The sequence below is a fragment of the Pinus tabuliformis genome, chromosome 8, assembly GCF_031772625.1.
Source record: "Pinus tabuliformis cultivar Carrire ecotype Pingquan chromosome 8, CPIR1, whole genome shotgun sequence".
NCBI classification, from domain to species: Eukaryota; Viridiplantae; Streptophyta; class Pinopsida; order Pinales; family Pinaceae; genus Pinus; species Pinus tabuliformis.
This window is the reverse complement of record NC_142294.1, coordinates 1,490,591,250-1,490,608,208: the sequence shown is the minus strand read 5'-3', so window position 1 is coordinate 1,490,608,208 and position 16,959 is coordinate 1,490,591,250. Positions and strand designations below refer to the sequence as shown.

At 36.4% G+C, this 16,959-nt stretch overlaps 1 protein-coding gene across 7 annotated transcripts in view; it reads right to left on the bottom strand.

Annotated features, from left to right (window-relative positions):
- LOC149241464 (calcium-transporting ATPase 5, plasma membrane-type-like) overlaps positions 1 to 16,959 on the bottom strand; it is a 314,590-nt gene that overhangs the window by 136,945 nt on the left and 160,686 nt on the right. Inside the window, exon 1 of one of the 7 annotated variants that reach the window (XM_089373974.1) lies at positions 6,110 to 6,295. The exons of the other annotated variants lie outside the window; for them this stretch is intronic. Coding sequence (XP_089230100.1) covers positions 6,110 to 6,280 — 171 coding nt within the window. The 5' untranslated portion in view covers positions 6,281 to 6,295. Of the gene's footprint in view, positions 1 to 6,109; positions 6,296 to 16,959 lie in introns of those variants that run through there. 7 annotated transcript variants of the gene reach the window in all.

The following is a 16,959-nucleotide window of genomic DNA, read 5'->3' as shown; positions in this document are numbered from 1 at the left end:
ACCTTTACAAAGTTTAAAATTTTGATATCGCGCGCTTAATAACAAGCTCCAGAATAATGAAGCTGTGCCAATGAGCCACGTTTATTTGGTCAACTAAATTAGTTTAAGACCCCATTTCCGGCTTTTGCTTTCAAGCTTTACTACCAAAACACCTGACACCTGTAGGATAAAGACGGCACATGTTCGATTCTCGCTGACAAGCTACCGAGCGAACCCTTTACGCTTCCCACCGCATGGGCCGGAGGTTAACGCATTCTCGGATCCTTCTGGTCGTTTCTATGCAGGGACCGGCAGTTAACTGATATCCTCAGATCCTTCTCGTCATTTGATAGTTCATTGGGCTTCCGCAATTTCCACGAAATTGCTACCTTAATTTCTACTCCTACTTCTAGAAATGTACAACGCGTGGGCCGTACGCATGCTTTTATTTAAATTTAAGATTATCGGTTCGTGCTTTAAAAGCAATAGTTTTTGAAGGTTCCTGGAAGTTGCATTCCATTAATTTAGTTGTAAAAGTCGTCTGTAGTTGTAAAGGAACTAAAATATCTGTTGCGTTGTATATTTATGAAAGACTACGTCACTTTGTTTCAATATATCGTAATTGTACTCCCACCGCCGAATATTGTAAAAAAATTGAATTTTCCATTTTTATAATATTTTAGGTATTTTATATAATGTTAAAATGAAATATTTAAGTTTATATAATTAAATTTAATATAAATATAATAATTAAATATATTTTTAACAAATATAATTTAAAAAAATAAGCACTTTAAAATTTAAATTAATTAATAAACATATAATAATAAAATTTAAAATATTCTATAATTTATTTTATTTTACGAAAGAGTTAAAAATAGATATTACGGTCAACTACCGCATGAGAGGTACAATGGAGTTAGTCTATCCACCAACCAATGTTGACTTAAATACTTATTTTCTAAATTTCACTGAAAATATAAATGGCTCTTTTTATTACCACGAAAGGTAGTGTACTTTCGCATAATTGTACTAGTAATGATTTTACTTGAATAAACAATTCCTTAGCAAACAAACAACGCGTCGTAGTATATCTTACGACAAAATCATTTGAACGAGTCGGTAAACTGATGTATCAAATTTATTGATAGAGATTTATATCTACTTCATTATATATTATATATTTATTTAATTATTATAAAAATTAATATATTTACATATTAAATTAATAAAGATAGTAGATATTGATAGAGACCACTGATATTAAGGATATTAGAAATCAATTAAAAATTATATATATAAAATTTGTAAATAAAAAATATATTTTAAAAAATGTTATAAAGAATTAAATTTTTATAATCATATATTGGCAAAAACCACATAATATGTTATGGCATAGCAAAAGTGAGGATGAAGATGTAAGGAAAGGGGGAGGATGCACGGAAAGGATGAGCATGAAGATGTACATTCTTATAATAATAATTTTGTTATAATTATAAGAAGATTATTATCAAGATTTTGCAAGTTGTTTATTGTTTTATTATCAAGATTTTGCAAGGTGTTTATTGTCCATGACAGAGGTATTGCCACAATAATCACGAGAAATTTTGAAATTTTGGTTGAAAAAGATGGAAGAAATAGACAATGAGCAAAAAAATAAATAAATTATTTATATTGATGTGCTGTGTGGGCTTGCAGTGTATCTAAAGAATCATAGACAAAGATTGAACAAATCCAAAAGTAGTTTATAATCTACAACCTCTTGATATTTTCTAACTTATCCTCGTGATTGAAGCAAAACTCCCCTCCATTGCAATCATGGCTATGATTAGGTATCTTATGTATATAAAAAAGTTATCTAACATGGATGCCAAGAGGTTTTGTAAAATTGCTTCTAACTCTAGTCAAAACCCCCACTTGGCTCAAGTGAGGGTAGCATAAGGATGTCAAATCTTGGCTAGACCATTGGCGGATAAATGAAGAGAGCATCTTGCAGAATACACATAATATTAAAAACTATTATTAATTCCAAAATTGAGGAGAAATTATAGGGCAATAAAAAAAAACTAAGATATTATAAGGAGGTGATCAACCACAATCTCGAAAACAAAAAATATATTATTGTCTTAACTAGTGTTACTAAAATGAACAATGCTAAGATAAAAGCTAAGTCTCATGAGCTTCGTAATGAAACTTGTCTTTGGTCAATTCCCAAAAGCGCCATCCTTTAGCTGAGAATGAGGAAATCGCAGAGCTCAGGGCATGGTTAGAAAGAGCAGACATAAACAATGTTTTCGACTTGTCAAACTGGGACAGACGCGATGAATGGGCAGGCTGGAACTTCCACGGAGCACCTGCGCATTTAATTGACCAACAAAACCTTCTGGAGGAGCTCCTCGAAGAGGCTACGCCGATCAACAGAACCACGAGGGACAGCTGGGGATGGGGGCGGACAGGCAAATACACTTCAGCTGAAGGCTATAGAGCACTCCAAGGTTCGAAGAACAACAAGCATCTTTTTCTGGAATGCCTCTTCGCCAAAGAGGTTTGGGGACTCATCCTACAAGATTTCCAGATCTCCATATCACCTCAAATTTCTGTCCCGGATTTCATTGCCACATGGAATGCCTTCTACCCTCAGCGCATCCCTCTCAAGTCCTTCTGGCGCAAGGTATGGATAACGATACCAAAATACGTTTGTTGGCAGCTTTGGCTGGCCCGTAACCAGCAGATATTCAAAGACATACAACATTCCCCGCTTCAAGTTGCAGCCAAAGCAAAGTCTCTCCTCTTGGAAACGGCCCAACAGCATTACCACAAAGATGATCCTCTGCTCACGCTAGAAGAAAAGAGGTGGCTGGCTCTTGAACCTCACCCCCGAAAATATCTTCTACATCCCCTGAAAGCTAAATCAGATTGGCAAATAAGAGAACCAGATGACATCTTCCAGAAATGGTGGAGGTCCCAAAATTTAACTTCCATATTCTTTGACGGGGCATCCAAAGGGAACCCCGAAGTAGGTGGTGCTGGAGGGGTCATCTACTCAACGGATGGGACAGAAAGAGATTCATTTGCATGGGGACTCGGCCTGAAAACCAATAATCAAGCTGAGATCCTTGGGTTACTTAACGCTTGTCTGATAGCAAGGGAGAAAGGAATCAAAGATCTCCAAGTTTTCGGAGACTCAGAAATCATAATTAAAAATATAATCAAAGGGGAACTCTTCAACAATGTTGGCCTCAATAAAATTATGGACAGGTTGAAGAGAGTGTTACAAGACTTCAACTCATACAAGCTCTACCACATACTCAGAAACTCCAACAGCGAAGCGGACCGGATGGCGAACATTGGATGCACTTTTAGGAAAGGGAGCTTAACTGCAAATGGGGAAAGACTCTTCCAAAAAGAGTGAAATTGTAATAGCTGAAAGGCTGTAGAAAAGGAAATCAACCATGTAATAGGGGTCGCCTCGGCAAGGACCCACCATCCTTTTTCAACAAATAAAAATCACAACCGTTACAGTTAAAAAAAAAAAAAAAAGCGCCATGGGATAAAAGAGTCTTGTCATTGCGCGACTCTATGAGGGTTGAAGATCAAAAAGCACTTTCTATTAGATTGTCCATCTTATTCTCGCATTCGATCTAATTATCAAAAATGTGTTACACTACCACCCTTTTTTATGTCTCAGAAAAACTATGGTGATCTGGGAAAGCTTCCCTCACTTCTTTCCAAGCATCGAAATAATAGGTTAAAGAATTCTCATTAATCTCTTACCTTCTTAAGGTTCAGTAAACCATATAGGTCTAAGTGGAAGTTAATCATCAACATCATCATCATCATGATTTTATTAGCAAAATGTTTTTAGACGCGTAATTAGAAATATTTATGATCAAAATATTTAAAATTATAAAGGAGAAATGAAATAATAGATATTAGGTATAGAGTCCCCCAATTCGGGTGGATATCGAAGGAGGGTAGGAGGTTAGGGGGCAAGTCTACCTCCCCACCAATAAGCAAAACATTTATGAGGGGGGTGGTGTGGCCAACCCCCTTCATGCACAAGCATGTAAGCTCTCATTTCTTAATTAACATAAAGGCAAGTGTTCATCCTAGTTTTTTCTCTATTCGTAATACTCTCCCTCTACGTCTTTTATGGTGGAAAATGCTCTCACCCCCGCTGTAGGTGGGATTTATTGTGGATGCCACTTGTGACAAGGGGCCAGTGCATGACAACTTAACTATGTCCTTAGGGAATTCTTTCCTACTTTTCTCTTTATTGAGCCTAATTGTGCTAATTATTAGCATTATGATGGTCTCTTTATGTTTGGGCAACAGTTTGGTCTCTAGTCTCTAGAAGGATTGGTGCACGCAACATGTGTGGGATGGAGGATTAAAAGATCATGTTGGTTGTTTTGACATGATTGTTTATTGGTTGGGTTGTTTCTCTCCAGGGCTGGAATTGTCTACATTAGTGGTCACCTCAACACCTTCAGCCTTGTTGGAATCTAAAGTTGGGATGAAGACAAGCATCTATACATGGGTACTTCCTCAATTTTTTGCCTGTGTTGTTATCTCCTTAGCTTGTGAGCTAATTGGCTATTGTTCAAATGGGTGCACAATATTTGTTGGGCTCTGGTTGTGTGCATGGCAGTGATTTGTCATCAACTTGAAGTATAAACTTATCTACGGAGACTTTTATGCCCTCTTGTTTCTCAAAACCCTCTCTCTGTGCTAGTATTTCATGTTTTTGTTGTTACCTTACCATTCCAATCTTTATTCGGTCCTCCCTTGTCTTTGTCTTTCTTCTTTCCGTGTGTTGTGTCTAGACCCCTGGTGTTTCCATCCACTGCGCAACATGCCTCAGTGATGCATGTGCAGTCGCTAAGGTGGCGGATGTCATGGCCCCCAAGGTCAAAATTGCACCCAGGCACAGGTGCAAGTGGCTGTGGATATATTCCACTCTGTCTCCCCCCCACCCCCCCCCCCCCCCCCCCCCCCTTAAAATTCATGATTAGATTCATTACCTTGAGTCCCTTTCTTTTGCTAACCACTAAACTTTCTTAGATGCATAGAAACTTGATGAGGTAGTTCACTCGGTTCCTAACCTTGGCCACACCTGGGGAAGACAAAAATTGTACCTTAACTCCATTTCCTTATAATGGCAAATGAAGACCTTCTTGGGCAAGTCCTGAAAGAAAAATGGAGTGATACATCCTCTTCTCTACTTTGAATGAAATTAAATATACCCAACGCCATAAATATGTTTATCTAGAACTTAACATTATTATTTCATTTTTATAAATGTTAAAAAATATTTGATATATATTAAATTCCAATCATAACTTCATACATATATATATATTTCAAATTAATTTACAGATATTTTATTTATTATAAACAAATAGGAGGAAAAAGAAAACGATGATGAGCATGAATCTTTACCCACTTGTAGGATATGAAATTAACCAATTTGTAAGATTATGAAATCATGGTACCACATCCTTATCAACGTGTAAAATCTTTATCAACACGTAAATATAAAATTATGGTACCAACTTGTGGGACACTGGAATATATGGGGCCATGGACTCTACATTAGCAACTTGTGTAACATACTGAAAAATATGGCGCCGAAGGGTGTCAGCTTTACCAATTTGTAAGGGTGCTCGTAACAGCTAAGTGGCAGGTACAAATAGTTTAGTCAATCCCAGGTCCCTAGAACGGTCGTTTAAAGTTTAAACAGAATCGGTTCTGTTCAAAGAGAATACCAAGATATACATAGAGACGCAGTTGTTTATAACGCGATTTTTTGAAAGTTTTTTGGCGGGTTTTTTCGGTCGAAATCCGGCAGGAATTTATTGGAATTGCAAGTTTGATAGCTAGTTTCTGTACAATGAAAGCGTCCCAGGGGTTTTTCAAGGTGCTGAATCCAAATATGTAGTTAAAAAACCATTTTAACTGCAACAAATCAAGATTTAATCTCAATTTCTTCCGCCGGATTTCGTCACCGAAATCTCCAAAAAATCACATTATAAACAACTCCCATAGAGACTCCTTCCAACCCAAATAAAAAGATTTGAGATATTTAGATACATACCCTCCATAAGATTTGAGAGATTTAGATACATACCCTCCATTTCCTCAGTCGCTCTATTGGAGCTTTCTTTGGCGGCGGGATATTGAAAACATTATTTTGCATTTCCTCTTCCTCGTTGCTGTTGTCGAATCGCTCGTAATTCTCCCGCGAAGGAGATCGTCTCGGGGAAAAGCTCTTCCTGTTTCCTGTACGGCCCGAGTCCATCGCAATCTTTTAACAGGCGCGGGAGATATGAAACCTTTCACAATTGTACGACTACGAATCTCCAACGCAAATCACGGCTTGCCTTCATCTATTAATATCGGCATTATCGGCATTATGGGAACAATGCTTGGCCTAAAAGCACAGCGTTATGCGTGAATGAAAATATTCCACATCCGCCGCGCTATCAGTACCCTGCACCCTTATAAATCCATCAGATGCTTCCTGCCTCTGGGAAGCCTCTGGGCTCAAATTTCAGAGCTGGTTCATACCTCCCAGATTTTAATAATTATTTGTTACAGTTTACACTGTTGCCACGGCTGATGAGAGAGATTTAGTTGGAAAGGTAATGCAAAGAGAGCTACCTATTCCCAAACCCATGGCTTGAGGATGAACGTGTGCTTCTGTCTGTGGCTGTGTGGTCGGTAGGTTTGTGGTTTGGTGGGACTCTGCCACAACTGAACCATATAATTTTATTTTCAGCACGCAAGTATCCAACCAACTTTCAACAACAGACATTCATGTGGCGTGGGTTGGAAAATCATCTTATGTTAGCGCCCGGTAATGGAATACACCTCACAAGCCTCGTTATTTCAAAAGTTGCTGCTGTCAGATGGCCAACTAATTTCAGAATTTCAGGTCGGTACAGTGTCTTTCTGGCAATTTCAGGTCCGTATACTATTTTGATAGCTTAACTTTAGCTTTAATGAGCAATTTTGTAAGAACTTCGACAGATTTATGACACTCCAGTCCATCTCTCCACTCAGCTTGTCGGATGTGTTCGTTCAGATATGAAGTATTGGTTAAAAACTAATATAGCGAAGGAAGGGCTGAGGATAGGAAAGATTCCCAATTTTTTTTTTGTCTTTTATAAAATGCATTCTAGGTTAGGTATATTTGATTTTATTTCATTGAAACATTTATAAGTTATAATAAGAAATAACACAGAGGGCCTAAACACGCATGCATATTCATTATAATTAGTCAACTATTTATTATTATGAGATGTACTTTCCTTTGCGACTACTACTGTAACATATATTTTCCCTTTGTGGTTATTGTCATTGATATAGAACTTGAAGTATTTATTAAAAAATTATATTTTTTATACAAAAATCCAGTAGGGAGAAAAATTACTTATTGTATAGAGTTAAGGGATATGAAATTTAAAGATGATTTTAGCAGGGAGAAATGTGTGAGGAAAATGATGGGTAGGAACTGAGTATAGCTAATGAGTGATTTAGACATTGGTAAAGTTATTGTTAAACAATTTATATATTTATGAAGATATTGTATATTTAGTAGGATGATTTTTAAAACAATTTATATGTTAGGTTAATATGAAATTGCAAATTAGATTTAACTCAAATGAAATTAAAGATAGTTAATTGAGATGAATAGATTAAAAAGTAATATTACATTTGCATTTTTATAATATTTTTAATTTATAAGGTAGTTAATTGAGATGAATAGATTAAAAAGTAATATTATATTTGCATTTTTATAATATTTTTAATTTATAAGGAATTTATTACATCATGTTATTTCAAATGTTAAAATAGTAAAATCAAAATGATCAAAATAGATTAACAAAACAAAAAATAACTACTATAAATAATAATAAAATCCAATTGAAGTTAAGGAAGATAAGATCAATACAAGTGCAAAGGGAACAAATGAGCTTTGTAGCCCAAAATAGATTAACAGAACAAAAAATAACTACTATAAATAATAATAAAATCCAATTGAAGTTAAGGAAGATAAGATCAATACAAGTGCAAAGGGAACAAATGAGCTTTGTAGCCTTCTAACAAGTGTGGTATTGTCTCATCAATGACTTAATCCATAGTTGATATGTTAACTCTAGGTCAATGTTAATAAGGCATTTTCATTGTAATGTCCCCATTTGCTTAGGAGACATAAGGAGAAGATTGCATTAGCCTATTTAAGTTCTTGTAGGCTAGGCTGGGGAAAATTAATCAAGGGAACACAATTCACTTAAGATAACACATTTTAAAAGCTGAAGTGGAGAAAGGGGAACGTGGGTCTTGCGTTAACGAAAAATCACTTTTAAATTATAAAGTGAGAAAACCCACTAAAGTGACTTTATTAAAATAAAAGGTAAAAATGTGGCAAAATGATCAAGTGAGTTATAAAAAAGGAAATGAGGAGTTTTTTTTCTTATTTTTCATTTGTTTACTTTAAAAATAGATTTTTGGAGAGTTCTTGAAAAAACGCTAGGGTTTTTGGAAACCCTCATTCTAGTTGTTGGTTTTGGTGTTGAAACTATACCTCTTAGCTAGTATTGGAGCAGGATCACTTAGATTGTGACATTAGTTGATTTTATAATCCATCCTTTGGTATTCATTTTTCTGTTTGCAGACCAAACTTTGTGCTACACTGGGGATAAGTTCACACCTGAAGAAGGTCGAGTTTTTCCTTCTTATATTGGGTTGTGGGTACTATTAGAAACATGTTGTAAACCTCTCTTATTCACAGGTCGAAATCCCTTCCTTTGTTGGTTGAAAACCCTTACAATACAAGCATTATCATTGTTTCAAAGAGAAGTTGAAGTCTCTTTTACACAAATCAGGGGCCTTATTTATTTTTTGGACAATGAACAATACTCAAAAGGAGGGTTGTGAATAGTCATTGAGAAGGTTGAGGATTATTCTTGTTAGAGTTGAGTATTGAAAAGGGTCGAGCTTCTATACATTCCAAGGGGTCAAATTTTGTACCTTCAAAGGGGTCGAGTGTTGTACCTTCAAAGGGTTGAGGTTTGTGCTCTTTTAAGGCCGATTTGGACTATTGTACATGGAGGAAATTCTCTCGTCTATACACACCAGATTTGGAGATGAACCAGAATTATCATTAATTTTGAGGGAAACATTTGAAACATCTAGGTTGATAGTCTCTTGCCCGACCTATCTCTAAAGAATGATCTTCTCCCTCTTGAATCACCTCCTCTTGGTGTTTGACTGTTGGAACTTCTTTCATCTTCTCTTTTTTGAGACTGAATTCTTCCTCTTCCAATCTATTTTCCTTTTCTTTTGCATGACTCCTTACTTGACTTCTCTGAATTTGTTTTCTAGCAAATTTTTCTTCTACCTTCAAGGCAACCTAATATGCATCTTCAACAATCTTTAAAAACAATAATCCAATTTCATCTTGAATATCAAATCTCAAGCCATTAATATATCTAGCAACTTTCTCAGCATCATCTTCTACACGACCAACTTTGATGTTCAATTTATAAAACTCCTATGTATATTCTTTAACTGACATGGAATTTTATCTAATATTTTGTAATTGATATGGATAAAAAATTACCTTTGAGTTTTTTCAACATCCTGTCCCAATCTTTAATTTTAGTTTTTCCTTTCCCCTTCCGCTCAACTTATAATTCGCCCCACCAAAGTGCAACATGGTCTTTTAATCTGAATGGTGCATACTTAACTCGCTTATCCGCTTCAACATCTTCATAATCAAAATATTTATCAAGAGCGTTTATCCAATCCATTAATTTATCGTCATTTAAATTACCTTCATTTGGCAGAATCTCCATCTTTGGCCTAACAGTTACCTTAGCAAACATCTTCATCATCCTTACATCTTTTGATTCTTTGAGATCTTCATCATTAAAAGCTTCTCCTCCAACATCACTAAGATATCCTGCATCAATCTTTCCTCTATGTAATGTACATAGCCGCTACTCTCTCTCAAAATCTTATTACCTCAGCTTGAAAGCCACATTTGCTACAGGTCTCCCTTCACTTTCTATTTGAACTGCTCCTCAACAATTTGCCATTCTTCCTTTTAATTAAAAAAAACCGCTCTGATACCACAACTGATGTTGATTCAATTTTTCCAATGACCTTGATTAACTATTTGCCTCCAAATCACAATTATATGCAATTCGAATTTTAAATAAAATCAAAGGAAAACCTTTAAAAACTCACTTTTATTAAATTTGACAAAACAACCAACCTATTCAACAATTTCACGAGGTTGGGTTGGAACTTCAAAGAAACTTGTTATAACACTCTTGATTGGGCTTGAGGCTGACTTGTTGTGGATTATTCGAGGGTTCGAAATTGACTAAAGATGGGAGGTCGAGGTTGAGTTCGCCGCAACCAGTAGCGGGTCGAGCTCCTATACAAAATTTCTGAATCAAGTGAGCCTGGCTATAGGTCGAGGCTAATCTACTCCGATTTCAATACAAATGCTAGTGTTTCCAACTGGGCCCTACTCGGTGGTTAGGACTCAAATTCACTAAGGATATGTCGGGTGTCGAATCCGCTTACATTCTTCAAACAAAAAACTTAGCTTTTATCTCAACTGTTGACTCTTGCGTCCACCTTAGCCAGTGTACCCTTAATAAGTTTTAAAGGTTTCGTCTTATATTCTTTTGCCTTCATAAAACTTGTTTATTCACACGATTACGTAAATAACCTGACACCATAAATTGCGTCACCACAAAAGAATTTGATCCAATAAATGGTCGTTGATGCCAAAGGATTTAATTGCAAAGGGAATTGGGTACAATAGCTTCCATTGGGCCTTAAAACAAATACTTAACACAATGATTTGATAACAAATCTATAACACATAATTTGGAAGAAAATCCAAATCAAACAAAGCATCAGTAATCCAACAACAAAGAGGAACAAAATTTCTTCAATGTATTCAGTGTCTTTCTTCATAAAACACATAAATCCACATTCATGCACTCACTTTTTAGAACCCTTTTCTTGAGCTACAAGTTCTATTTAAGTACAAAAGAAAAAAATTGGTTAAGATCCACTAATTGTGAATATGATTCCTAAATCTAGAAGATATTTAATCTATTAAAACTAATTACAATATCTCTTAGAAATCAACTACAACAAATTCCTATTTTATACAAATTCATAACAATTCTAACTAAATACTAATTTTCCTAAGTATTTCAAATAATTTAAAATAATTCAAGAAACCCACTTCCTATGGTAAATTAAATTTTGACCATCATTGTCAAAATGAATTTACTGATGATGATGCTCCGTCATCAAATTTTCAAGTCAGTGAAAGTAGAGTGTTGCCTTTTTTTACTGAAACCATGAATTTGTATTAAATTAAAACATTGTGTTGGGTCACAACTAATCCTCCAAAGATACATACATCAAAATCAGATACAAAAATTAGACAATAGGTCAAAAATGGGAATTCCTCTACTATCCTTCTTAGATATATCATGTAGTTATTCAAAAGGATTTATATCCATACATTGTTCCATTTGTACATTCTCCAAAACAACCCCTAAAAGACGACAAAATTTACATTTCATTCACATAATTAGATATGTTTATCTCCTTCCCTGGGGATAGGGTACACTTATTGGGCAGGATTGGTCAAATCCAAATGTGGGATGTACTGGAGCTGACACAAACTAAGTTATTAGAAGAAAAACGTTGGTTGAGCTTTATCTTCTAGCTCAACTCCTTGATTTGACCTTGTAGGCTAGCCACCTCATCCTCCATTTGGTTGATTTTAATATTCAACGCAATGATCTAGTTCATAGAGATAATGACGATGGTTTCCATCTAATTGTAGTTGATTTTCATATTCATGATTTTAATATGGAGTTCTTGCATCTCTAGTTCCATATTCTTCCTCAATTTTCTAAATATAATTTTTAAAATTCTACCCCTAGCTGAGTTTCCCTCTGTTACCCAAAATTGTTGCCATGGGGAAGTCCATTCCCTTGTTTGATAAAGGACCAACCACATAATCCACAACCCCACACCAAAGACTAATTTAAGGAAAAGCAAGCAAGAAATGAAACTATGCAAACCTACCCATACAACTCAGAGGATCCAAAGATAGCCCAATCGACACCACTATCAAATCCACTATGCATTATTGCGCCAGTTAAGAATCCATGCAAATTCATCCCTCTACAGATGCCTCAAATGTTGAGGATAGAAAACCCCCAATACTCACGTATCGAACACACGAAGAAGTCCTACTAAACATACTCAATCTAGTGGAGACACAACCCAAAGAATGAATTAAGCATAAGCAAACAAGAGATAGAAATTTGCAAACTTGCCCATACAACTCCAAGGACCCCAAGATGTCCCATACGATGTCATTATCATATCCACCCTTCAAATGTGCACCATCCAAGCCTCCATGCAATTTCAAACCTCTTGAAGGAGCCTCAAATGCCTAAGAGAGCGAACCCCCGATGTGTAGACACTGTCTATGCCAATAAATCCCACATAGCATACTCATTCAAGCAAAGACATAACTAACTCCCAATGGGATATAACCTCTCCTAGGGAACCTAACATTGCATACTGACATAAATCTCTCATGTTTCAATTTTTATCAACTTTAATCAACCAAGTTGGCAACAATACACAAATGCACAAACTCCACATACCTTAAATCCCCACTATAATTTGATCTTGCCTCTGTTCTGGAATCATCAAAATAGTCATAAACCTCAGCTTCACGCCATTCCACGTGAGGAGAGCCAAATTAGGAGCATGTTGATGGGTTTCCCCTCGAGCAAGAGCATCAACACCTTGTGCATACAATGGGGGGGCGGGGGGGGGTGGTGGTGTGTTATAATCTCACAAGTGCATCCTTTGGGACTATCATTTCTTTCATTGCATTGTGTGCAAAAAAACACCAGAGACAATAGTGTATCCATTAACAATGACTTTCCCCCGCGGACGATGAGTACGCTAAATGTCAAGAGCAGGTACATATTGAACGACATAACCATGGAAATGCATGTTTGCAACATGTGTTCTAAGGGAGAATGACTTTCCATTTGGCATAAGAACATATTCTATGGAATGTTGAATTGACTAATGATCCCATTTACTATAAGGTTCCCTTTGGCCATATTTGTACCTTGCTTAGCTAGCTCATCTGCCTTCACGTTGTTGGGTTTTAGAACATCAAAAACTAAGTGAATATGGAGACCTTTTTGGTGAGGTGATATTGTTAGAAAATGGAACTAGTTTCGGTCTTCATAATTGTCATTATACTCATGTCATTATGTATATCTTATGTAATAAGCAAAGGAAGAAACAAAAATTATATTTTCAAGCATGGGTTTCATGTTTCTTTTGATTGGTCAACTAGGTTAAGCATATTCTCCATGCTTCTAGGGTTTGTCATGTCATAAGAATTTGTGTCATGAGTTAAGAGAGTCAATATCATTTGTATAAGACGCTATGGGGCAAGTTGTAACATGAAATATATTTATTTTTGTGTTTAGAAAGTCAAAATGACCTCCAAGCACAAGTTGGCCCTACCAGTGACAAGTCGGCCTAGAAGAGGCTATTTGACCTCATGAAAGGCATATATATAGAAGTGATTTCGAGCTCATTTGACACGCATTTTATCTGCACAAGAGACAAGTTTGAGCTGAAGGAAGGAAGAAGAAACCAAGAAAAAGAAGAAAGATTTGATTTTGAGCCTTATTCTCTCACACATGCGAACAAATTAGGATTAATGCAACTATTGCACGACCAAGAGTTGCAAGTCGAGGTTGCAGATGCGAGCTAGGGGCCGAAACTGAGATTTGAAGAAGATTAAAGAAGGATTGACCCTTGTTAACTTGGTCGATCTTTGACCTATTTAGAACATATTCTTAAATGGTTGACTTGGTGCTTGGAGGAGGTCTTGACTTTGGTCTTTAGGTCTTGGTTTTCTCATTTGATCAGATTCTATAAGAAGAGAATATATTATTTTTGGGCTTTCCCCTTGGAGGGGTTTTTCCCTGGATTAGAGCCTACTTCTTGTGTTTATTGTCTTTATTGTTTTTGCTCCTGATAATTGTTTGATGAAACAATCTAATAGAGAACAATAAGAAGATAACTAAAGTTCACAAGCAATCATTAAGGATAAGGAGAATTGTTTTAAATAGTTGCACTACGAGATTCTCTAACATGGTATCAGAACTTAGGTGAAGAAAGAGAAGGAAGCTTGAAGATCATCTTGCTAACATAAGAAAGGATTGCTTGTTAAGGGGAATCATTTGCAAAAGGACACAAGGAAAGCAGAAGAAGACCTATTAACTTAGAAGGAAGATTACTACATCAAGCTTTCATTGAAGACCTCATCATCTTAAAAAGAACCAAGCTCCCATTGAAGGAAGGAAGGAAAAGCTCTTGTTGAAGGCTCTCTAGTACATTCCATCATCTTGAAGAAAAGGAAGCATCAAATAATTTTGGATCATCGTCCACTCTTTGAAGTTGTTTGAAGACACTATTGTTGAAGGCATCCTAGAAGTCATCATTCTAAGGCATCTTTGAAGTCTCTTTTGAAGGTCTTGAAAGCATCAAGCTATTTGAAGACATCATCAAGAAGGACACTCGTTTGACAAGTATCGTTTTGTGCTCCATGTGTCAATCTAACAATCAAATGGCTACATTTTGCAAGGAAAGCAATAAGTTCGTTGGGTTAGCAAACTTCTTAGCATGGAAGAAGAGGATTGATTTGGTGCTCATAGAAAATGAGGTCATGGAATATGTTCTTGGTGAAGTTACTCAACCAGACAAATAAAAGACTCAAGAATTAGCAAGATACAAGAAGGGAGTAGTGAGGGCACATAGGATTCTTATTGAATCCATAAAAGATCATCTCATTCCCTTTGATGTTGATTTGAAGTCATCTAAAGCAATCTATGATAAGTTGGTGAAGTTGTACTTTATAAGTACACCAGGTTAGAAGATATCCTTAAGGAATCAACTATATAGAATAAGGAAGTCAAAGGATGGAGACATTGTCATTAATCTTATGAAATACTCACAAATAAGGGACTAGTTGCAAGGGCTTCGGGAAGTTGTTAGTCAAGGTTGTCATTGATGTCAATATGGCATTGTTTGTGATGGAAAATTCTTGTGATACTTGATTTTGCCCATTGATCACAGTGATGAAAATTCTTATGAAGATGTCATAACCTCATGTATATTATGATATTCTTGATGAAGGACTTAATGACATATGATGACATGGTTGGAGATCATATAATGAGATGGAGGACCATATGGATTGAATATATATACAGAAAGAATAGAAGCAGTGGACCCAAGGAGCAATCCCAAGCCAAGGAGTAGTACCAAAGAGAAGAGCGAGAAGCAGATCCATGAGAAGACTGCATATGCCCAAGAGAAAGAGCCAAAAGGAAAGAACAATGATACCAAAGGAGCAAAGAGAAATGATATTGGTGAAATATCCATTGGAGAAATCATATCGGTGCCTTTTATTATGTGTCACCACTCAGAAACCCCGATCTTCGATCTCCGATCTCCAACTTCGACTTTGATCTCTGATTTGCAATGTGGACCTCCGATGTCCGAACTGTGATATGGACCTCAAACTACCGATTTGCGGACCCGATTGCTCTATCATAACACATTTTAATGTAATATCGCATCTGTCGCGTCGCAACTTTCCTATCGCAAGTTTTGAAGGCATGTCATGTTAAAATATTCGATTGTGATATCCTTTGTGGACCAGATTGGTTTATCAAAATGATTTTATTGAAATATCGCATCCATCAAAGGTTAGAGTATATTGCGGACCCGATTGGATTATCAAAACGATTTCATTGAAATATCGCATCCGCTAGGTCGGAGGTTAGAGGAAGTAAGGGCGATATGTGTTATAGGAATATTGACGTTGTTGACATCGGAACTTTGGCATGTGCACAACTTAAAAATCTCTGATATTCATGTGGTTGCGATATGCGGGAGTAAAGTGATGATGTGGCGTGTGGGACCTCCCTACATATATTATAATGTGGTTTCTGTTCAATGAAACTATGTCATATTTGATCCACTATTATCAAAAGACCCCTTCCGACAGCTATTGAATATATTGTCAAAGTGCCACCTCATGCACAAATCAACCTCTCCTCTAATGAACGTGTCTTTTCGTTTATTGGCAAATCTCATATAAATACAAGTAAAATACTTCATTATCAAGCATCGATCTCGGGCATCCATCACAGAGAAGAAGATACAGTTCACAACTTGTGAACTTGAAAGAGAATGAGAAAGGAGACTTAAAGGCCAAAAGGATCACTAGAGATCAAAAGCAGATAAGGTTGTAAGAGCTCGGATCTATGGACATTTCAGTTTCAGTGAAGCCCAGTTCTGTGGACAATCACATTTGGAAGGGTCAGACTAAGTGGAACAAAGATATGTGAGAGGCTCAGAGCTACAACAAATTTACGAAGGCCCGAATATTTTGTAGCTCGGCAGAAGTGTAGACCTCGACCTGAAGGACAATCCTGTGGAGGTTCGTTTAGTAGCTCGAATCAGTTATATATCTCTATCTCAGAATTGTGAAAAGATTATTTCTCATATCTATATGACCTTGGACCAGCGAAGTAAGGTTACATCTGTCATCATTTGCAGGGAGTTGAAGACGACGCGAGCTTTGAAGTGTTTGTGAGTTTTCCCTGGAAGTAAGCATATAGCAAACTCCTGAAGCAGTTACCTCGAAAGTGTGAACAAAGGCTCGAAACAGAGAATAGTTTGGTGCAGATATTGAGGCTTAGCACAACCTATTGAAGATATCTTGTTGAAAAGCTTTAACAGATCTTGGAGACGTCATTGGAGACCATGATGCATTGTTGAAATCATCATGAGGTAACTTTGCAGATTCTGTTTGGG